Source organism: Pseudorasbora parva, chromosome 4 (assembly GCF_024679245.1).
Source record: "Pseudorasbora parva isolate DD20220531a chromosome 4, ASM2467924v1, whole genome shotgun sequence".
Classification (NCBI taxonomy): domain Eukaryota; kingdom Metazoa; phylum Chordata; class Actinopteri; order Cypriniformes; family Gobionidae; genus Pseudorasbora; species Pseudorasbora parva.
This window is the reverse complement of record NC_090175.1, coordinates 52190986-52215666: the sequence shown is the minus strand read 5'-3', so window position 1 is coordinate 52215666 and position 24681 is coordinate 52190986. Positions and strand designations below refer to the sequence as shown.

The 24681-nt window shown below is 38.5% G+C and overlaps 2 protein-coding genes across 3 annotated transcripts in view; one reads left to right on the top strand and one right to left on the bottom strand.

Annotated features, from left to right (window-relative positions):
* ndfip2 (Nedd4 family interacting protein 2) overlaps nt 1-3004 on the bottom strand; it is a 30016-nt gene extending 27012 nt beyond the window's left edge. The window contains exon 1 of the mRNA XM_067442212.1: nt 2773-3004. Coding sequence (XP_067298313.1) covers nt 2773-2808 — 36 coding nt within the window. The 5' untranslated portion in view covers nt 2809-3004. The remainder of the gene's footprint in view (nt 1-2772) is intronic.
* An 11384-nt stretch (nt 3005-14388) lies between these two features.
* tuba8l2 (tubulin, alpha 8 like 2) lies at nt 14389-22755 on the top strand. 2 transcript variants are annotated; one of them, XM_067442210.1, is made up of 4 exons: nt 14389-14787; nt 18537-18759; nt 21483-21631; nt 21722-22755. In XM_067442210.1, the coding sequence occupies exons 1-4, from the start codon at nt 14785-14787 to the stop codon at nt 22694-22696; spliced, it is 1350 nt and encodes a 449-aa protein (XP_067298311.1). In that variant the 5' UTR covers nt 14389-14784; the 3' UTR covers nt 22697-22755. The 2 variants fall into 2 exon arrangements, with proteins under 2 accessions (XP_067298311.1, XP_067298312.1); XM_067442211.1 differs by lacking the exons at nt 14389-14787; nt 18537-18759 and adding an exon at nt 19958-20101.
* The last annotated feature ends 1926 nt before the right edge of the window (nt 22756-24681 follow it).

Sequence of the window (24681 nt, the reverse complement as noted above, 5' to 3'; positions counted from 1 at the left end):
AATATGCTTACAAAATCTTTTAATAATCTTTTAACAAAGGTTGTCAAATCTCAAAAAATTGTCATTGTATTAACTCAAAATTTTAATTTCAATGAACTCAAAATTAAGGCAACCAGGTAACTTTTTTTCTAAATAATTTTTTACAGTGTATCGTTTAGCAACTCTCAATACACGTCTGAGCTGTAAAAACCAAACTCTGGTCCGGCCAATCACATGGTGTATAGAGTCGGTGGGTGGGGCTTAACATAATGACGGCCGGGTTGCGCTTGTGTGTTACCAGTAAACACAGAAGCTGGCGAACGGCGATCGAATCAGCTTTGACTGTGACTCTGGAAGACTTGGAGTTAAGCTTTTCTCTGAGCAAAAGAACGGCACTGGAGTCATTCTTAAAAAGGGAAGATGTGTTAGGAGTCTTGCCGATCGGATACGGCGAATGTTTAATCTATCAATGAGCTCTGCTTCACGTTGCTCTGGTTGGTTGTAGTGCTATCCAATCGTGTGCAGAGGGAGTTTGAAAGACAACCGTTTATCCCGCCCCTCAGATTGAGCCCTGTCAATGGTGAGTTTCCAGACCAAACATCTTGATGTGGGTCTGGCTTGTCAGGTTAACATTACCGTACGTTTCAATGCCCCAAACAAAGCCAGGACCACTCAAAATGCACTGGAATGCTCCAAAATATGTTTAAATATCCCAAACACACCTACGTCGTGTCATATTGCCTTTGAGCGCAACCTAGCGCACCTATAACACCCCATGTGATTAAAAAGCGTATACACTTTTTTTGTACATCCCAAACACACCTGCAGTCAAGGTTCGAACATGCAACTATGATGCCTTTAAAGTGCGTTCAAACAATCTAACGGCTCAAAGTGCGTTTAACACAAGTGGCCTTGTGACACCTCAAAATGTGTAGAATAATTTAAACATGCCTACGATACCTTAGCATGCATTTGAAGGCCCCATAACATGACTAAAAAGTGCCTATGTGGCTTTAAATGTTGCAAGTTAACCAGTGACAAGTATAATTACATTTTGAATGCAACTGTAAAACCTGTAAACATGTGTTCAAATGATTAAATGCAATGATGCTTCAAAATGTATTTGAATTATCCAAACGCGCTTGTGATACTGCAAAATGTGTTTGAGCACCCATCTGCTAAAAAATATTTTATTTTAATGTTCCAAATGTGTTTATGTTGCCTTAACTGTTCTAACTGTTTCAATCCACCTACTGTTAATGAACTACCAACACTGTCTCACACGATAGCACAAGATAATATGACAACATTTATTGTTTCGCCAGTTATGTATGAAATAGGAGCTACAGTGGCTTCCTCAATTTAAGCAATGACCATTTTAATTACAAATATTTTACAATTTCCCTGAAAGTGTTTTGTTCTCAAACTATTTTAACACATTTTAATGTTCCAAATGCACTTATGTCAACTTAAAGGTTCCAAGTGAAACTGTAACAACTCTTGCACTTGGAATTGGAGTTGGATTGGAAAGTGAAGCATCAAAACCGAATGCCAAAATGTACCCAACATCCCATTACTGTCTGTGGTATTTCAAAACGCGTTTGAATGCCCCAAAAGCTTAAAAGGTTCAGAGTGCACCTGTGACAAGACCCGTGATGCTTCAAATTTGAACGGAAAATGTGCTCGATGTGTCTGTGAGCTCCAATAAATGCCCCAAAACCATCTGTAATGGCTCAGTGTGTACTTAAACACTCCCCAACTTCTAAGATGGCATTTTAGAGGGGCAAATCATGTTGTCTAACTCTTCTCCGAGATAGTATGTTCAGAGATGGTAACACTGTAGTATCCATTTTTTGAAGATGTAGTATTTGTATTTCCAAGTGAGCCTGTGACGCATCAAAATGTAAAAGAACAATTTAAACATGCCTACAATGTCTCCACATGCGTTTGAAAATGCATAATGACTAAAACGTGCCTATGATTTTCAAGTTAACCTGTGACAACTCAAATATTTTGAATGCACAACACCTCAAAATGCGTTTGAATGATTAAACGTGCCAAAGATGCTTCAAAATGCGTTTGAGCACCCCAAAACATATCTATCCAAGTGCGCCTTATCAGTTCCAATAATTTTGAACGCACCAGTTGTAGGACTGTTTTAATCCACTTCTTATGCAAATGTCCGGATATCACATAAAAAAATAAAAATAAAATAGTCACATAAACTACGTTGTAAACATAAATCGAATAAATCCCTCGCAACAAAAAAGTAATGTGACAGAGAGGGAGACGTATGGTTGATGTCCGAGCATTCTTGAACATAAACAAAAACTTAACTGAACTAACCAGTCAAAATGCCTTATATTTCCATGATTTTATTACAAATTTCCTGTTTAAAATATGGCAAAGTTAAACGATGGTAAAATTGTGGTTTTACAACAAATTATCATAAACCACGGTTAGCTACTGTATCATATCGGTTTGGAGCCGTCAGTCAAACCGGACGCCGTTCTTGATCCTGCGTTATTTAGCGCGACAATATTAAAGTAGGCTAAGCTACCGGTAGTTCAACTTTGCAAAGCGTCCCTTTCGCTGAGGACCGTTTTGCGGATCTCAACGCAAAAACGCGTGAACTGTCGCGCGCTATAACGGTGAAGGTGTGGTATGAAGATGCGGAAGTCACGTACGATTAAAGGTTGGCGATAAAATGACAGTAATCAGACATGCCAGTCTATTGTGTAACATGGCATGTTTGACCATCGACTTATATAACGATGCGTGATTTTGACTTACCACTTGGTAGCGGCTCGCCGCCTGGTCCATTTTCATATACGACCAGTCCACCCAGCGGCGAATAAAACCAGTAAATCCTTGATTAATTCAAATTAAAGACAGCTCCCGATCTTACTTTTGATCATATGTCACGGTTCAGTCATACACTAAGACCGGAGATGTTCCCATTTACTCTACGGACATGATTTAACGCTAACAGATACAGCGCGTCCTAAAGCAAGAAACAAAGCGAGTGGGAGGAGATGCCCATGACGCAACCGTGACGTCGGACTGTGCGCGTAAAACTGATACACAGATAAATCGAGATAAACACATAATAATATTTGCAAAATGATTATGAATGCTATATATTCTATACCAGTTAATACAAAAAAGTGTTCAGGGAAATTTTACTTCCTAAGACCGAGGAAAACTGTCTTTTGAATTGTGTATTTGTTCATGTCATTTCATTTAAAATATATTTTATTTGTATGGTATGCTATGTCATCTGGTTTAAAAAATAAAATTACATGAAATTACATTCAATTTCAGGCTTCGGGATTATTTTAACCAACCTTCGTTTAAAGATGATTCTCAACTATGAAAAGATATAGCATTATTATATTTCTTTATGATATTTAATTATAGGCCTACACATACCATTTATACAATTTCAATTCAATCCACAAGAAGTCCTGGTGAAACCTCAAAACTCTCAAAACCTCAGGACATCCAGACTTAAAACTGGGACAGGGTGTCAGAAAAAAAATCACTAAAATATAGGCTAATGTCCCCGTAAAAGTTTAACTTTGGAACTTTGTTGTATAGGGTAATTCGAGCTCTGTGTGTTTTTGGAAAAACTGACAGACGTTGCACCTTTTTCCCCTTGAATATTTGTCCTTGTAATGTAGGCTACATGACCTTCAAGGACACCTGCCTAAAGTTATGAAGCAATTATTGTCCTTGATTTGAGAATGTTGAGTTGCATTGACAAATTTCTATCTCTGTGTATTTATTTCTTATCTGTGAAATTATATTTGAAAGGTCAATGTGCAGTCCAGTGATCCTTTAGTGTCAACAATAGCTATAGCAGATTGCACTTCTGTATGTCTCCATCTACTGGGCAGATTGCGTTCTTATTTATGCAATTTAATGATATATTTTTTTTTTAAGATTTAAAGTTCAAACTTAATTGCTTGGCTGTCAACTGTCATAGAAAAATGTTTGGGGTTATTTTGAAAAAGCTGGACAAAAAAATAAACAAATGAGACACAAATAAACTAAACAAAAAAACAGATAGGCCTAAATAAAATATTTCTTTAAGTTCTTAGCTTGAGTGTAAGGTGCGATTTTTGACTTTGGTCTCAAATCATGATATCTCAAATGTGCTATAATAATAATAATAATAATAATAATAATAATAATAATAATAATAATAATAATAATAATAATAATAATAATTTGTTACATGTATTTATAGCTTTTCTGGGTACTCAAAGCGCTTAACATATAGAAGGGGGGAATCTCCTCAACCACCACCAATGTGCAGCACCCACCTGGATGATGCGACAAGCAGCCATATTGCGCCAGAACGCTCACCACACACCAGCTGATTGGTGGAGAGAAGACCGAGTGATGAAGCCAATCAGTGTATGGGGCTTATGAGGAGGCCATGATGATGGACAGAGTCCAATGGGCAAATTTGGCCAGATTTTACACCCCTAATCCTGTTCTAAAAGACATCCTGGGATTTTTAAGGACCACAGAGAGTCAGGAACTCAGTTGAACATCTCATCCGAAGGACGTTATATAAAAAAGGTCTTAAGAACAATAAAACAGAATAATATAACACAATCACTAGAGCCAGATGACTATAAATATGTAATTTATTTAAATATTTTTCAAGAGCAGTCAAATACTTGCATACTTTACAAAAAAATAACATATTGATGTACCATCACCTCATCTTGTCTAAAAACAATACGATCAGACAATATTCAGTGATGTAGTATTAAAATTCAAAAATCTGATTTGTTCTAAGTGATATAGCCTTAAGATTTATAAGCAGCTTAGCTCATTGCATTTAGCGCAATGTTGATGTGATCGCCTTTATGGGCACTAGAGGGCCACCGTAGGCAGGGCCAGAAACAAGAAACAGTTGTATTTTTATTTATTTTTCCTAAAAACACTAATCTTAATACAATTTCAAAAATCCCAAATAGTATAGTCAACAGAATAAATGAACAACATAAACCAAAAAAAAAAATGAAAAAAAAAATAAATAAATAAACACATATTTAACATTACACAAGAGGGTTATCCTCAAAAAATACCTTCAAACGATTAGATAATTTAAAGTTTTTTTTATTAATATTATTTGTTTATTTATTTAAAAAAATGAGACGTAAGGATTTGAAGAAGATCATTAAATCTTTAAGAAATAGTCACACACAAAAAATTTGGGATCGAGGGTTATATCATAATTAAAAGAAAAAGACAAATATTGTACAGCTTAAAAACAAAGTCAGGTATTAAAGTCAAAGTAATATATCAAAGTCGCACAGCTCTCCTCCATACAATTCAGACAATAAATGATTAAAGTCTTAGAATGCAGGTGAATAACACAATGTACCTTAAACCAGCTGAAGTGGGCCAAACCACTTGGCACAGCTTTTAACAAAGACAGATATAATTTCTGAGTATAAATAATTTTGCTTTTTTTTTCACACACACACACACACACACACACACAAAGGAAATCAATGCCCTCAAAAGAATCAAACATTTTTGAAGAAAAGGTAGACCAAATAAAGCTTGGAGTCACCTCAATTTAACAGTGCCATTCATAACCTCAAAATCAATTATGTTCAAGCCTCCCTCATCTGACTTTTAGATGTAATGGTGCTTGTTTTTCCGAAGAACTTTGTACTAAATTTGATGAATATCCTGTCAGAGGTACTTAAAGAATATAAATCAGCGTAGAAAGTAAATCAGTTTTATGCAGTAATCCCTTTGGAACCAGACATTTAACATCTTTTGACTTTTTTTCATTGTCAGCCAAATTCCTTATCTCTCTAATTTTAGGGTCTTTAGTAATAACACTAAAAAAATAATTATGGAATAAACAGCTGAGATTTAATTTTGAGAAGGAAATGCCAAAATGCCTGACGTCCAGTGTCAAGTACCCACAGTCAGTGATGGTCTGGGGTGCCATGTCAGCTGCTGGTGTTGGTCCACTGTGTTTTATCAAGGGCAGGGTCAATGCAGCTCGCTATCGGGAGATTTGAGCACTTCATGCTTCCATCTGCTGAAAAGCTTTATGGAGATGAAGATTTGGTTTTTCAGCACGACCTGGCACCTGCTCACAGTGCCAAAACCACTGGTAAATGGTTTACTGACCATGATATTACTGTGCTTTATTGGCCTGCCACCTCTCCTGACCTGAACCCCATAGAGAATCTGTGGGATATTGTGAAGAGAAAGTTGAGAGACACAAGACCCAACACTCTGGATGAGCTTAAGGCCGCTATCGAAGCATCCTGGGCCTCCATAACACCTCAGCAGTGCCACAGGCTGATCGCCTCCATGCCACGCCGCATTGAAGCAGTCATTTCTGCAAAAGGATTCCCCACCAAGTATTGAGTGCATAACTGAACATAATTATTTGAAGGTTGACTTTTTTTTAAAGTAAAAACACTTTTCTTTTATTGGTCGGATGAAATATGCTAATTTTTTGAGACAGGAATTTTGAGTTTTCATGAGCTGTATGCCAAAATCATCAGTATTAAAACAATAAAATACCTGAAATATTTCAGTTGGTTGCAATAAATCTAAAATATATGAAAGTTTAATTTTTGTCATTACATTATGGAAAATAATGAACTTTATCACAATATGCTAATTTTTTGAGAAGGACGTGTGTGTGTGTGTGTGTGTGTGTGTGTGTGTGTGTGTGTGTGTGTGTGTGTGTGTGTGTGTGTGTGTGTGTGTGTGTGTGTGTGTGTGTGTGTACTTGTAGGACCTATATTCTTGTATTGTAAAGTAATATGACCTTAAAATTATATCAGTGAAATTTAACACAGTACTCAATTCCAATTTCGATACCACATGCAGCTAAAACTTAAATTCAAAGTTTATTAAAGACAAGTAAACAGTCATAAATAAAACAGAACAAATAATCAAACTACAAGTAAAACAACACTGCAAAGCTCCAGTGAGTGAGATAAGTGAAAAGGAAAATGCTGGTGAGGATAAAAATTAAGGAGATATTTCCCATTTTTTATTAATGAGTTTTATTAATGAAGCAAATAAACAATATGTAAAGAGGGCAAAAATACTGCTAAGAATGGACTTGCTTGTCAAATTTTTAGAAAGTTTATCTGGATCAGCCCAGGCCCCTGAAGCTATTAAGGAGAACTTACTGCATTTTGCACATTCTAATCAGTTGTTTTTGTGAAAATGCAACACAGTAACTCTGTGTGTGCAATAAGAGGGCCGCAGTGGCTGTCCTCACTTCCTCACCACACAAACATGTTAGGGGCTAAGACTGCAACAAAAAAGGAACTAGTAAGTCTCCATAGAAACACAAGAAAGAGATGACGATGCGGAATACAACTGTTCGGGAGAATTATTCTCTATCGGCGTTGGCCTATATTGATAGGATAGCATCTTGCAGTTGATGGAGATTTGTGGGATGAACATCCAGGGCACGAAGCTCCCGTTCCACCACATCCCAAAGATGCTCTATTGGATTGAGACCTGGTGTGTGTGTGTGTGTGTGTGTGTGTGTGTGTGTGTGTGTGTGTGTGTGTGTGTGTGTGTGCGTGTGCGTGTGCGTGTGCGTGTGCGTGTGCGTGTGCGTGTGCGTGTGCGCGTGTGTGTGGGTGTGGGTGGTTGGGGGGGGGGGCATTTAAGTACACTGAACTCATTGTCATGTTGAAGAAACCAATTTAAAATGATTCAAGCTTTGTGACATGGTACATTATCCTGCTGGAAGTAGCCATCAGAGAATGGACATGGTCAGAAACAATGCTTAGGTAGGCCATGGCATTTAAACAATTCCCAATTGGCACTAAGGAGCATAAATGTGCCAAGAAAACACCCTTCACACCATTACACCACCACCACCAGCCTGCACAGTGGTAACAAGGCATGATGGATCCATGTTCTCATTCTGTTTACGCCAAATTCTGACTCTACCATCTGAATGTCTCAACAGAAATCGAGACTCATAAGACCAGGCAACTTTTTTTCTTCAACTGTCCAATTTTGGTGAACTTGTGCAAATTGTAGGCTCTTTTTCCTATTTGTAGTGGGGATGAGTGGTACCCGGTGGAGTCTTCTGCTGTTGTAGCCCATCCGCCTCAAGGTTGTGCGTGTTGTGGCTTCACAAATGCTTTGCTGCATACCTCGGTTATAACGAGTGGTTATTTCAGTCAAAGTTGCTCTTCTATCAGCTTGAATCAGTCGGCCCATTCTCCTCTGACCTCTAGCATCAACAAGGCATTTTCACCCACAGGACTGCCACATACTGGATGTTTTTTTTTCCTTTTCATACCATTCTTTGTAAACCCTAGAAATAGTTGTGCATGAAAATCCCAGTAACTGAGCGGATTGTGAAATACTCAGACCGGCCCGTCTGGCACAAACAACCATGCCAAGCTCCAAATTGCTTAAATCACCTTTCTTTCCCATTCTGACATTCAGTTTGGAGTTCAGGAGATTGTCTTGACCAGGACCACATCCCTAAAGCATTGAAGCAACTGTCATGTCATTGGCTGATTAGATAATTGCATAAATGAGAAATTGAACAGGTGTTCCTAATCCTTTAGGTGAGTATGGGTGCGTCTCAATCAGCTCCCTAGTTCAGTTGTCAGGGCACTGATCAAGGAGTCAGCCCATTGACTTATGTCCTGATCAGTGCCCTGACTAGTGAATTAGGGAGCTGATTGAGCCGCAGGGTATATATACAGGTCCTTCTAAAAAAATTAGCATATTGTGATAAAGTTCATTATTTTCCATAATGTAATTATATAAATTATAATATATTTTAGATTCATTGCTACCAACTGAAATATTTAAGGTATTTTGATTGTTTTAATACTGATGATTTTGGCATACAGCTCATGAAAGCCCAAATTCCTGCCTCAAAAAATTAGCATATCATGAAAAGGTTCTCTAAACGAGCTATTAACCTAATTATCTAAATTAACTAATTAACTCTAAACACCTGCAAAAGATTCCTGTGGCTTTTAAAAACTCCCAGCCTGGTTCATTACTCAAAACCGCAATCATGGGTAAGACTGCCGACCTGACTGCTGTCCAGAAGGCCATCATTGACACCCTCAAGCGAGAGGGTAAGACACAGAAAGAAATTTCTGAACGAATATGCTGTTCCCAGAGTGCTGTATCAAGGCACCTCAATGGGAAGTCTGTGGGAAGGAAAAAGTGTGGCAAAAAACGCTGCACAACGAGAAGAGGTGACCGGACCCTGAGGAAGATTGTGGAGAAGGACCGATTCCAGACCTCGGGGGACCTGCGGAAGCAGTGGACTGAGTCTGGAGTAGAAACATCCAGAGCCACCGTGCACAGGCGTGTGCAGGAAATGGGCTACAGGTGCCGCATTCCCCAGGTCAAGCCACTTTTGGGCTACAGAGAAGCGGCACTGGACTGTTGCTCAGTGGTCCAAAGTACTTTTTTCGGAAATTCCGAAAAAATCAAGGTGCCAGAGTCTGGAGGAAGACTGGGGAGAATGAAATGCCAAAATGCCTGAAGTCCAGTGTCAAGTACCCACAGTCAGTGATGGTCTGGGGTGCCATGTCAGCTGCTGGTGTTGGTCCACTGTGTTTTATCAAGGGCAGGGTCAATGCAGCTCGCTATCGGGAGATTTGAGCACTTCATGCTTCCATCTGCTGAAAAGCTTTATGGAGATGAAGATTTGGTTTTTCAGCACGACCTGGCACCTGCTCACAGTGCCAAAACCACTGGTAAATGGTTTACTGACCATGATATTACTGTGCTTAATTGGCCTGCCACCTCTCCTGACCTGAACCCCATAGAGAATCTGTGGGATATTGTGAAGAGAAAGTTGAGAGACACAAGACCCAACACTCTGGATGAGCTTAAGGCCGCTATCGAAGCATCCTGGGCCTCCAGAACACCTCAGCAGTGCCACAGGCTGATCGCCTCCATGCCACGCCGCTTTGAAGCAGTCATTTCTGCAAAAGGATTCCCCACCAAGTATTGAGTGCATAACTGAACATAATTATTTGAAGGTTGACTTTTTTTAAAAGTAAAAACACTTTTCTTTTATTGGTCGGATGAAATATGCTAATTTTTTGAGACAGGAATTTTGGGTTTTCATGAGCTGTGTGCCAAAATCATCAGTATTAAAACAATAAAAGACCTGAAATATTTCAGTTGGTGTGCAATGAATCTAAAATATATGAAAGTTTAATTTTTATCATTAAAGAAAGGAAAATAATAAACTTTATCACAATATGCAAATTTTTGAGAAGGATCTGTACATGGGTCAAAGGGTGGGTCATAAAAATCTTAAAAATATTTTTAATGCTTTAAGTTTCAACCTGTTAGTCTGCATGAAGGATGCCGGCACACTGAAGTGGACATTGTTTTCATTTGTCAAGTCATCTTTATAATACAAAAGCGTCAGTACAGTCAGATCAGTAATATTGTTGAATATTAAGTGTCCCCAAGCAAGCCTGAAGAGGTGAAAGTGGCAAGGAACCCAAACTCCACCATATTTGTAAAAAATGTACCCAAAATGAGGATTATGGAGCCCTAAACACATAGACTGATGTCTGTCCAGTGTTGTGCCGAATTCTGTGACCCAGTGAATTATGTGACCCTAGTAGGCACTTTAAATAGTATAGGTGACCTAATTCTAATCACAATCCTAATCCTAACTCTACCGTCACTACAGCACCTACTAGGGTCACATAATTCGGTGGGTCAGAGAATTCGGCACTTCACCGGTTTCACAGACAAGGTTAAGCCAAAATTAGGCATTAGTTCATTTAGGGCATTTTCTAGATTTTATAAACATGCCTTAGAAAAGAAAAGAAAAAACATTACGTGTATGCATCTTGAGAAAAAAAGGCAAGTTACTTTCAGTTAAAATAGCTCAAAGATGCATTTTTAGTCCGGGACCAGTTTGAGGGGATAGAGTCATAAATCTTAATGACGTTCTAGGAAATCCCTTATGAACAAAAGGCATCCAGAGATTGCTGCAGATAAATAAAATGACATGAAAGTTTTAACTGATGAAATATGAAGACAATAAACAGTATTGGAGTATTTTTTACTTTCTATTCAAGTACATTTTTAAGTATATTTTATCAGTGTTTAACTTTGGAAAACTTTTACTTCACTACATTAAAAAGCATAATATATAATGCCATACTTTTTACTGCACTACATTTGACAAATAAAAGTTGTTGTTTTCTTACCTTTTATACTTACATAAAAAATGTAGTACTTTCTTACTTGTAAACAAGTAAAACTTTGAATTACTTTTACTTGAGTAAAAGTATATAGTACTACATTTTTAATGTAATAAAATATTAAATGATATTCAATATGAAATGTATTGCAGTAAAATTACAATATTATGTTTTGGTATGTTAAGAAGTAAAAGCTTTCCAAAGAAGAAAACTGATAAAGTATATTAAAAAACAAAATTACTCAGAAAGTAAAAATACTTCAATACTGTCCGCCTCTGCAAGGCATCTCTGTTTTTTTTATTAGAATAATGCATAGCTGTTTGTAATACAGTGGTAACCATCATAGCCTTTACAAATGATGATTAGAATATTATAAAATATGTTTGCCACATTCTGTGATAAAAAGCCACTACACATCACAGAAGTTCATTTCCGATACTCAACTGGTGTTATGAAGTGAGTATGGAGCAAAAACATGGCTTTAATCTCATAAATAGTCATCTTTTGCTCTTTGCTAAGCTAACTTGCTAGGCCTTCCGCCTGTTACCAGGAGTGAATCGAGTGATTATGTTTTATGACTAATTTTGAAAAGTAAAGCCCATTGGAATGTTTTTTATTTATTTATTTTTTAGGAAGGGCATTTGATAAAATTCAAAGAAGGTGAAGTGAGAAGTCTGACCAAAGAAATTAGCTATTAAAACGAACGGAAAGGTAATTATAATAAAGACAAAAAAAATAAAGAAATAAACAGCAGACACTATTTCAGACACTTCACCACTTAAACCGATCTCTAACTTCTTTAATTTGAGCAAACGTTGTTAATGCACATTTAGTAGAAACATGAAACAAAATGAAACATGCATGTTTTAATGATCGTGAATAAAAACCAAAAAACAATCCAGCCGCATGGCACTGCTCTGCCTAGATGTGGTGGTCTGCGTCTCAAGCTGATGACATCACTCCAAGAGAGGCGTGGTCAAGCCCTAGACCCCTGACCCCACCCCCATTCCAAAACTGCCATGAAGGGAAACCCACAGAAAAGTAAAGCGCAAAGGGAAAACAGGATTGCGAGCTTGACTGAAATGCAGAATAAAAGAATAGTTGTAAATTAGTTAATTAGTAGGTATGGTCATGAAAAAATGTTGCAAAATCATTGCTGCTGAAAATATTTTGCAGAGATAAAATGTGATCAAAGTTCTTAAAGGAATAGTTTCAGGCCAAAATGAACATGTTGACTAGCCTGACAAGCCAGACCCACATCAAGATGTTTGGTCTGGAAACTCACCATTGACAGGGCTCAATCTGAGGGGCGGGATAAACGGTTGTCTTTCAAACTCCTTCTGCACGCGATAGGATAGCGCTACAACCAACCAGAGCAACGTGAAGCGGAGCTAGTTAATAGATTAAACTTTCACTGTATCGCCATAACTCCGAACACATCTTCCCTTCTTAAAAATGACTTCAGTGCCGTTCTTTGTTCTTTTCTCAGAGAAAAGCTTAACTCCGAGTGCAGAGTCGCGGTCAAAGCTGATTCGAAAGGCCGCTGTTCGCCATGGCTTTTGTGTTTACTAGAAGCACGCAAGTGCAACTCTGCCATCATTATGTTAAGCCCCGCCCAAACTATATACACGATGTGATTGGCCTGACCAGAGTTTGGTTTTTACAGCTCAGAACTGTATTGAGATTTGCTAGACACTCATGGCAGATTAGATTTGCTGCCGCTAGGGTGCGTCTAGATTTCTAGACTATGTTTACATCATTTACTCACCCTAATGATGTTCCAAACCTGTATGAGTTTCTTTCTTCTGTTTTTATTCTTTATCGTTGTGTCTATTTACACTAACTACCCCCACTAATGTCTGGTTAAGCCAGACCAGAGCCGTTAAAAAGAGCTGAAATAATGGAAGATGTTTGTGTACAGTGGCATTAGTGTAGGGTTAAAGCACGAGGCAGAATGTTTTGGCGCAAATCGACCAGTGGTCCGAATTTGCATTATATATATAATCTTTAACACCCATTATTGCATACTGTTTAATGCACAACAACACTGAGGTGCAAATAGTATCTGCTAGTATTTATAAGTATAAATATAATCTAACTAGTGTGAATAGTATATCACTAAGAAATGCTGCTATTTTCACTTAGTGTAAGAATCTATTACAAATAGCTCCTGCCATTTTTTTTTAATTGTTGTTAGCAACACTTATTTTCTCTCTCAATACTTTATTTTCTTTTGCAATTAATTAGTTTTTGTTTGCGAAAAGTATTTTTTCTCTCTCAATAATTTGTTTTTGCTCAATAGCTTATTTTTGTTTTGTTTTGTAATACATTGCACATATATGTGTGGCATGAATTTGACTCCTAGATTTGACTCCACGTTGCACCAGCAGTTATGGGGTTAATGCGTGGAGTGCAGAGCAGAGCAGGAAGTGTCGTATGAGAAAATAACATAGACAGTAAAAGAAATGGACGGAGGGATCCCATTGCCTTCTACGGCGTTAAGTGAGGTCAGTATAGGAGCACTTACTTCCTGATGGCTGAGCGAACTGCGCAGGCTCAGACTGAGCTTGACGACGTAGATGTGACGTGAGCCTCCTGTCTGACAGCTGTAGGTCTTCTAGTAGATGTGGAAAGTGAAAGCTGAATCACGTTGTTTAAATATTTTCTCCCGTTGCTTTTGGCTCACTATGGGCTTCTCCCCATTCTTCCCCCTTGACTTTATCAGACTTTATGTCTCCACGTCCCCCCGACTGTCTCTTAGACAGTAAAAGATTGCCTACGAGCGTCTCCTCAGGTCTATACGGTAATTTCTCAACTGTGCGACACAGTCGCGTTGGTTATGACGCAATCGTTAGCCTATTTTTACAAAAACAGCTTCTACGGGGCGATAGTGTAAGATACAAGGTAACGGAGCCTTTTATGCATTGTCGTGTTTCTTTAGAAATAAACAATGGACAAATGGAGTCTTTAAACGTCTCAGATGTAAAGTTATTCACTGTCAAAGTGACTCAAAAATGAATGGGAGTCAATGGGATGCTAACAGCAGGTGATGGCTTGGTTAGCAATGGCAGCCCCTAGGGGTGGAACGCTTTCCAAGCGCTAGATTACCCCCTTGGAAAATAAGCGTGCTGCGTAGGCTGCTGCGCCTGTTGATATTGCTCTGCATTCCGCATTAAAGCGTTTAACAAAGAGCTCGTTTAGCTTTCTTAAAACATTACCATGTATATACCTTGATAGTGGTGGTTTGGGTAAATCAGTAAGTAATATTTTTGAAAAATAAAATAACACAATACAGCACATTGACGTGAATTATGTCCCCTGAATTTTTCATGAAATAGTGTTGTTGAATTGCATGTTTTTTCTTCATTTTGCGTCTAAATATATTGCATCACAGACAGTTTGACAGGAGTGTCAGGTTGCCCCTCCTCTGAGTTGCCGTAGTATAAAATCAAACTGCTGTCAGTGCGCCAGAGAGACTGTCTCACTCATACCACATTGCAGGTACGCAGTGAGAGGATAAGTGTTCTTCAAAAGGTTTTCCCTGTGAAAAATAACCCAAATCTAAATCAACATGGTGAGTAGAACATTATATTTAATAGTTCAATTTACTGTGAACGTTTATTTGCCTATTCATGGATTTAATGTATGCTAAATTTTTGAAAAGTAGCTTAACACGTGCGAATAAAGCACTGTTTCCATCCAGACAGTCGAAGAGAACAAAATTGTCACTTCCTGATAATCTGATGATAAATATCACTTGGATAAATGGAAGCTGATGCAGTTGGATAAGACGCTGTATTAAATATAGGCCTATAATATAGAGCACGCAGACGAAACGCAATAAACGCGGCCATGTTATATAGGCTTTCTGATGCGGATGCTGCTGTTTGGGAACGCAGACGTGTAACGTTAACACAGTTATGAGAGATAATTATACCGAATTTGGCGACAGCCTGCTTGGGCATTTCAGAACGACCAAAACAACATTTCAGATTCTGTGCGGTGAGACCGGACAGGCGGTTGGTCCAGTTATGTCGTCTCTTAGCACCGTCACGTGACTTTTTTTTTTTTTTGTTGATGCGTATAGCGGAATTTATTCACTTAAAATAGTTAATGTGCTTTTTCTTATCCGACACAAACATTTATCCGATTCAGTTCAGTGAGCGTGTAAGTTTTTATTTTTTTATGCGCATTTAAAAATAAAATAAATGCGCATCTGGGCGTATCCATCCCGCGTTTTTTTTTTTAAAAATGGTAACGTTAGCCTAACTGCGCATAAAAGCAGGTGGATGAAACATAGCGAGCTAAGGATATGCCAGTGTTTGATTTATTAATGGCACATTTTAAATGAATACATTAACGAAAAAAATTAAATAATAATCAGAATTAAAAAAAAATCAAATTATGCACTATGACTCATAAATACCATAACGGCTTAATGAGCTGTGTGACTTTTGAAATGACTATGGACAAAGATTTATACAACATACAAACTCCTAAGTTGGAGGAAATGAACATTTATCCAAATGGCATTTTGACTCAAAATGGTTATTTAGATAAAGCCTTGGAGTATTTTCTCATGTGACAAGTAGCCCCGTTATCTTTAACTGAAATTGAGGTTTAATGGTTAATTTGACTCTTTCATATGCCGGAATATTGTATTGCCAGATTTACCAAACTTTACCGCCACTTCCAGTATGGAAATTACTTTGAGCTTTATGCCTGAGGCGCTTAAGAGGGTGTGTTGGGATTTTACTAAACGCTGTTATGACTCCCTGCTTCAGTATGTCCCATGATCCAGAAAAAGACACTGCTCATGCTGAAAAGATATTCATGCTGGTTGAAACTATGTAAAAATAAGAGAAAGGTGCCTTTTACTCATAAAAACACTGAGTAATAATGGGACTGTAGAGGGCGCCAAGTTTGTGAAACAATCTCAAGCTTTAGTTTGAAATATTGGGCCAATTCTCATTTGAAATAAACCCACGTACATTGCCAAATGGATTGTAGTTCCCTGTTTCCAACTAAAGAAGTCACCAAGCCTGTTTTTACATGGGAAATATATTAGAGGCACGTAGGAGTTTGTTTACTGAACTCCAAGGACAAATGGTTCTCACATTCTAAACGTCCCAGTCACACTTGTGAGGGCATTGTTTGTCTTTCACAATATTTCTTGTCATCATCTGAAACCTTAAAGCATGGAAATCACCAATTTATTTCGAATAGCTCTGAAAAAACATTTCTATTATTTTCTTTACAAATCATGAGATCAGGTCGGTTGCCGCCCAGTAAAGTTAACAATTAACAAACTTTAGCCATATCTCACCTTATACTTTGTAACCATACTTATTTGCTTTTTTGCAACCATTAGTCATTACACAGAAAAAGGTTGAAGGTACAAATATCAAATTTGCTTAAACTAATCAGTGAATTTGTGTACATTAAATATATTTTAGTATAATTTCCTTCTTAAAGTCAACATGAAGTTGAGCAAGTGTATTTAAATGAAAGGAATTAGATACCAAAGATAAATGTGGTCAGGTTTGATGGTCTGAATAGTGCTCATTATTCTAAAGAATTTTTTTTTTTCTTCTGCTGACCACACCATGGCCATGTCGGCTATTATGTTATACATGTACAACTATTAGGGCGTTGTTTAGCAAACTCATATTAAGGTCCGGCTCAGTCATGGTCAATACAATCCGTTTCCAATGGGGAAAGTCAAAGAATTGGGAAAAAATAATGATTTGTCTCCAAACTGGTTTCCCAAACACATTTATGGTATATTTCTGTTGGAACTATTTTGAAAGAGGTTCCAATTTAAAAAACGACTGGTTTTCTTTGGCTAAAAATTAAAATTTCCAGGTATATACTGAGAGAATTAACAATTTATGAGACAACAGATTTTGCGGAGGTAAAAAAAAAAGTAGGAGGATAACATATCAACTCACTGTGGGGAAAAAGAGCAAGTGGAGAAAGATGACCTGCAACAACCCATAAATAACTTCTAACCTGGCTGCCATGCCCAAACTAGGCAGTCCCATGTGTCTGTTTAATGCACCATGCCCCTCCCCAATGACTCACCAATAGGCAGAAAGGGACAGAGGGGTAAAAATAGTGGCCCAACCACAGGAGAATGAATTCAGAGGAAGAGTCACAGTCGATATTTCTCCTCAGGCTGATGTAGGCCACCTCTCTGGAGCACAGGCACAGATTTAGTTGCTGAATCATTACAGAGCACTTTTATTGCAACCTTGTGACTCTCACTTCTGCAGGAGTGACTTAAATGTGAATGCTTAGTAATGGCAACACCTGTATGCCTTTGGCAGACATGTATATAAACTTGATAAAAATATTATGTATATTTTAACTTTATATAAATATAATGTATATAAATATAATATGGCCAAAGAGAACCAAAACAAAACTTTATATTTTTAATTTTCTTCATAATCCTTTTTTTTTTCCATCATTGATTTTCAACCTCTTTATAAGACACATACTATAAATTCCACATTAGGGCGCAGCTTGCTCTGTTGTTGATATAAACCTGTTAGGGCTGATGTTGATGCCTCAAGCCTTTTCGTGCTTCTTCAGACTTGCTAGGGTGTGTGAGAGGAGCGAGGACATGTTTTTGGAAGGGTTTTTTTTTTGTGTGTATGTGTGAAGAGAAAATAACGGCTATGAGGGTTTAGTGGGCCTGCCATATGTGGAAAGTGTCGCATCGTAAATGGTTCTCAGGTCGAGTCTTTCAGGAAACTCCCTTTCCAAACAAGCAGAGGTGTTTAACATGCCATAATGTGAATTCAAGCCTGGCTTAGACTGTTATCTCTGGGTTGTCATCTTGATAAGAACAAACCCTGACGATAGACATGTCCGGGGGGCTTTGAGTGATCCGGACAGTACTTTTGTTCTGTTGTGTCAGCTGCAGATGTCAGTCATCTGTGACTGACATTGTGTAATAAACCTACCTTCCACTATAGCCTTTTTTTGATTGCTTCTGCCCCCTGGTGGGCAAAACAAAAGTCTGAAAGGTAGCAACATGAATTTTTTTTTAATCTAAGGTTTGTGCAACGCAACTAATATATTGTCTTTTATTGCCTTGACCTTGGCAAGAAAAGACATAAAAGAGAATGTATATTATTAATTAAATAGACTGATGTTCATATTGGGTTTGGAAATTATTGATTCCATATTGACCGCCAATGTCCCATGAAGGTTAATTCAATTTAGGAGGAACTCTACAGACTGTCACCTAATATGTTCAGTTTGCAATGCCGTGCAGCATTACTCTGTTACTAATAATCTGTTTCCTCTCCGCAGCGTGAGTGTATCTCTGTCCACGTTGGCCAGGCTGGTGTCCAGATGGGTAACACCTGCTGGGAGCTGTACTGTCTGGAACATGGTATCCAGCCCGACGGCCAGATGCCCAGCCACAAACCAGTGGGTTGCCATGATGACTCGTTCACCACCTTCTTCAGTGATACTGGATCTGGCAAATATGTACCACGTGCCATCTTTGTAGACCTTGAGCCAACGGTCATTGGTAAATATGGTGTTACATTTAAGGCAACAAGCCATAAGAGGTCATGCATTTGCCATGTTTAGCTTAACACTGAGTAAAATCTTTGTAGTGCCAAGCTAATAATAGAAAAAAAGGGATAGCACACTGCTATAATGCAATGTTTCAACCAATTCAGTCTTCATTAAGCAGAAAAACACTGCATTTAAAAGCAACCGGACCAGTTTTCAATCAATAATTACATTTATTATCACAATAAACAATTATTTTGCAAAATTATTGCATATTAAACACAGGCACAGGCAATAGGGTTCAAGATCATTGTAGTTTTAATATAATTAGTATACTGTTATAGTATTAATATTTTGAAGTGAAAAATATATTTACAATGTTAGTTTTAATCATTTTGCAAACTGAGCAAATAATTTTATTAACTGAGAAGAATGGTTCGTAATATTGTAAATTTCTAGATGTTATCATTTAAATTAATATAATAAAATATTTTTTAAATAATTTAAATTAAATGTAACTTAAGAAATTATCATGTTAATACTATTATAATTATTTTATTAAATCTAATTTTATTATTATTATAGAACCATGCATGAGCAAATCTAGTACATATCACTGATTATCAAATGTTATGTTGTTTGTTTGGTTTTTTTTTTGTTTGGTTTTTAAAGCATCAGGGTCAGGATCGGTCTTATTTTAGTATTCTTTATATGCTATTATTGACACGTGCTGTTGTGTATAAACACATGACGCCAAGAAGATGAATCACAAAGTCAGGTCTTTACTAGATAATCCATAAGGCGAACACAGAACTTGTACACAGGGAACAACAAAGGGAACTAATTAAACAACAGCTGAACAGAATAACTAATCAAATGAGTAACCATAGAAATGAATAATGAAACTGACAGGGAGGGAGAAAGCAAAGACAGAAAACAAACTCAAACTGAACATAACTGTGACAGTACGCCCCTCTCGGAAAGGCGCGACCTCGCGCCAACAGTCCCAATGAGGACGGGAACCCAGAAAGGTGATGACTGGAGACACCAGGGTGGTGCACGCGGAAGGAGCCAGGGAGAAGCCCAGAGCTGGATGACGCGTGTCCTGCCAGAATGGAAACCCACGGTGGCGTCAAATGGCAGCGGAGCCATGGCGGTGATTTCCTCGACATGGCCATGGGGACGGATGGTGGTGGTAGAGCCCTAGGTGCAGACGGAGAGCAGGTGGACCCAAGCACCACCGAAAGCTTCAGCAAAGAGGCTGACGAGAGGCAGTGGAGACTGGTCAGAGGAATTGGGTGATTCCAGAAGAGAAGGCGGGAGAGGGAGGCCGGGTAGGACCAGCGCAGATGAAGGTAGGCATTCAAAGTCGGGTGGTATCAGTGGGGGCATGGAATCATCCTCTTCCCAAACCCATTGTCCAGAAACCCATGACTCGCCCTCGGTGGTGGGAGTGTGGGCGAGGCTCCAATTCAATCGCTCGAACTCCACTATAATTCCCACGATGATGCACAATGTAGCCGGCTCACACACCAGGTCAGACATTTACTCGGGCTCGGTTGCTCCTTGCGCTGGCTCTCTGTCTGTGGTGGGCTCAGGTGTCGCGTCGTCCATCTCACGAGGTGGTGTCAGGCTGGACCCTGAGCCAGGAGTGGGGCTGGGCTGGTGGTGTCCTCCTCAGGAACGATGGTGAACTCCGATCCATTGTTCACCAGCACCCACTCCACATATGTGCCGAAGTCCTCATGGGGACCGTTCGCTTCAGCAGGCGTGCCTTCGGTGTGGAAGAAAACACTGAAAGAGTCATTCGAATAGTGCACAAGGCATGAAAAGTCCTGGGTATAATCCTGCAGCGAACGGTCCATCTGCTCCAGACATAACAGTCTTAAAGCGAGCAGATCCATGAGGAAAAATAACAGCTCACAAAAAACACCACAGCAAAAAAAAGGTCTTGGTTTGGGCTTCTGTCACGTTTGGGCTTTATATAAACTAGTGATGGGCGATTTCGAAACGCTGCTTCATGAAGCTTTGAAACCTTTACGAATATTGTTTCTCATCAGTGGAGCATGTATCAAACTGCCAAAGTCACGTGATTTCAGTAAAATATGCTTTGTCATAACTGTTTAAAAATGTCAATGGTTCACCACTAGGGGCGACGATCATTGTGAACACATGAATCATACAGATTCACGAAGATCGCTCCCCCAGGAACAAACCATTACCATTTGTAATGTGTTAGTAAAAGATGTATTTATGCATGTTTTTTTTTTTTTGCGCCTGGGTTTTTGTTGGATTTCCACTCTTCTGACCAGCGGTGGTCACAAGTGTTTGGTGTTTCAAACGCTTCGAAACAGTGAATCATTTTGCGACGCAATTGATTCAAAGCTTCGTTTCTCCCATCACTAATATAATCACATAACGAAGAAGATGAATCACAAATCAAGTCTTAACTAGATAATCCGTAAGGCAGACACAGATGAAGGCAGGAACATAGCACAACACGTATACATTGAGACTGAACAACTCACAAATTAACCAAGGGAACTTTTATACAGGGAACTAACTAGACAACAGCTGAACAGAATAACTAATCAAAGACAGGCAGGGAGAAAGCAAAGTCAGAAAACAAGCTCAATTTGACCAATTACAGTGTTAATATTTTTAGGTAATAATCCTGTTCAGGATTCTGTGATATTTGCACTAACTTTGTATGGTACGGTTATGTTATTCTTCCAGATGAGGTCCGCACAGGCACCTATCGCCAGCTATTTCATCCCGAGCAGCTCATCTCAGGAAAAGAGGATGCAGCCAATAACTATGCCCGAGGCCACTACACCATTGGCAAGGAGATTATCGACTCCGTGCTGGACCGCATACGCAAACTGGTAATGTGAAAGAATAGTGTTACATTTACTTCCAAATGAGATCAAAACAACAGAAACTAAAATGCAAGTTCTGTCCCCTCTTCCACACAGGCCGACCAGTGCACAGGGCTGCAAGGGTTCCTGGTTTTTCACAGTTTTGGTGGAGGCACAGGCTCAGGTTTCACCTCCCTTTTGATGGAGCGTCTCTCAGTTGACTTTGGAAAAAAGTCCAAGCTAGAGTTTGCCATTTACCCAGCTCCCCAGGTGTCTACGGCTGTGGTAGAGCCATACAATTCCATCCTGACCACCCATACCACCCTTGAGCACTCCGACTGTGCCTTCATGGTGGACAACGAGGCCATCTATGATATCTGCAGGAGGAACCTGGATATCGAGCGCCCGTCGTACACCAACCTCAACCGTCTCATCAGTCAGATTGTTTCCTCCATCACCGCCTCGCTCCGCTTCGACGGCGCCTTGAACGTCGACCTAACAGAGTTCCAGACCAACTTGGTTCCCTACCCTCGTATCCACTTTCCGCTTGCCACATATGCTCCAGTCATCTCCGCAGAGAAGGCCTACCACGAGCAGCTCTCCGTGGCCGAGATCACCAACTCGTGTTTCGAGCCCTGCAACCAGATGGTGAAGTGCGATCCACGGCATGGAAAATACATGGCCTGCTGCTTGCTGTACAGGGGAGACGTGGTTCCAAAAGACGTCAACGTGGCCATCGCCGCCATCAAGACCAAGAGAAGCATCCAGTTTGTGGACTGGTGTCCCACTGGTTTCAAGGTGGGCATCAACTACCAGCCCCCAACTGTGGTTCCTGGTGGAGATCTGGCCAAAGTGCAAAGAGCGGTGTGCATGCTTAGCAACACCACAGCTATTGCTGAAGCCTGGGCTCGTCTCGACCACAAGTTCGACCTGATGTATGCCAAGAGAGCCTTTGTGCACTGGTATGTGGGTGAGGGAATGGAAGAGGGAGAGTTTTCTGAGGCCAGAGAAGACATGGCAGCTCTGGAGAAGGACTACGAAGAAGTGGGCCTTGATTCATTTGAGGAAGATGAGGAGGGTGAAGAGTTCTAAAATGGAAAAGTGTTGTTATTTTTCTACCAGAAAAATCTAATAAAATCTAGCTTAACTTATGTTTTTGTGGTGGTTCTTTTAATCATTTGGTGACATTGTCATGTACAAACAAGTCCTTCCGATGTAGTTAAGATTTTGATTGATAATGCTTTATAGGCCAATAACTTAACCGTAAAGACATTAACACACATCACTATTGTGATCAATCTTCTGTAAGAGCTATATCAATGATCTTCTATAATCATCATATAACTTAAGTGTGTGTCTAGTCAACTTTTATTTATATAGCGCTTTTACAATGATTGTTTCAAAGCAGCTTCACAGTGTTAAACAGGACAATATTGCAACCAAATTTGATTCAGCTGTACAGTCATTCTAGAGAAAACGATGATGTTATCAGCCATTTTAATTTATCATATAGCGGCAATGTTGGCAGATCAGTATTATAGTTTATACAATTAAGTAAGATCTAATAAATTAATATTTAGTTGAATAACTTGCATCGACAGTTTAGTGTCCCCGACTGAGAAGGCAAAGGCGACAGTGGCAAGAAACCAAAACCATCAGGTCATGATGGAGAAAAATAAATGGGAGAAACCAGACTTACAATAAAAATGGTGTATACTGTATTGAAATGTAAATCATACAAAACGTATGTACGGAAAGAGCATAATAGTTATATGGAAAATACTGAGTAATTCTTTTATACATAGACTTCTTAGTCACTTTTTTTTATAGACATGCAAATGTATACGTATAGAATATTAATTTCATATTTGAATAATTTGATTTATAATATTAACAATTATATTAATGTATTTAATTAATACCCCCAATTTAAATGGGGTATTAGACTGTAAATCACGCCAAACTCTTCTGGAATGTGCCAGCATTTTGTTCTACACATTTTTATGAATACAAGTTGGAGCCAGACAACAAAAGAAATGCATAAAAGAAAAGGGACACAGGAAAAAGAAAAACATTTTTGTAGAAAACGTATTCTTGTGAATGTGAAATTTGACTAATACAATAAACATTAATTTACTTTAGATAATCCAAAAATTAACCTGTTAAGCTGATTTCTAAATTTTGAAAAAATCCTAAGAAATGTATACTCAGACTAAAACAAATACAGTTTGTGAATCCTTTGCACTAAAAGCATAATTATGGTCTCATTTGAAAGCAGACACCTGGCAGTTTACTGTAAAGTCAAAATGATAATATTTTTTATAATAAAAAAAAGCTATAATAAGCTTCAAAGTTTTGTAAAGTTATTAGAAATTTATTTGTATGAAATATCTTTATGAAAATAAAATTGAAGTGGGCCTTGGAGAAATCTAGAAATGCACTACAGCTAAAGCCACAAGTCTGACCATGTTATATTTCAGATCTGAAGATGATCAGTCTAAAACTCTGCATTTTATTAAACGTTTTACAAGATCGTTTCATGTGATTTTATTTTGAGATATCGCTGAAATATCAACTGATGTTTATTGCCACATCTTCTCAGCTTTCAGTCGCTGTATTGCCTCTATTGTTTAGAGGTGCAAACTGCCCCATTCAGTTTGTCTCCCCGGCATTCACACTTCTGCGGACTGGTTATGGCTCCAATTATTATTCTTTTGTCTGCATTATAATTACTAACGATTCTCTATTCAAACTGTTCTATTCAAACCTCATTTCTAAATCAAACCTCTCACTTTACCCTCACTGAGACTCTATTGAATGCATTTCGTCCAAATAAGCATTTCAGTAGTTTTACATTTAGAAAATGTTCATAAAAATAAAGTATTTACTCAGTGGCAGGTGCATCTAGGGCAAGCTAGCATGTTAGCTTAGCACACCAGCAAAACAACAATTTATACGATTAAAATCATTTTTATTCAAAACTTGCTTCATATCACTTTATAATCTATATGTCGAGTGTTTTATATAACAATATGTGATCTCATATAGCTTCGGGTCAAAAAATCTGACAGAAAATA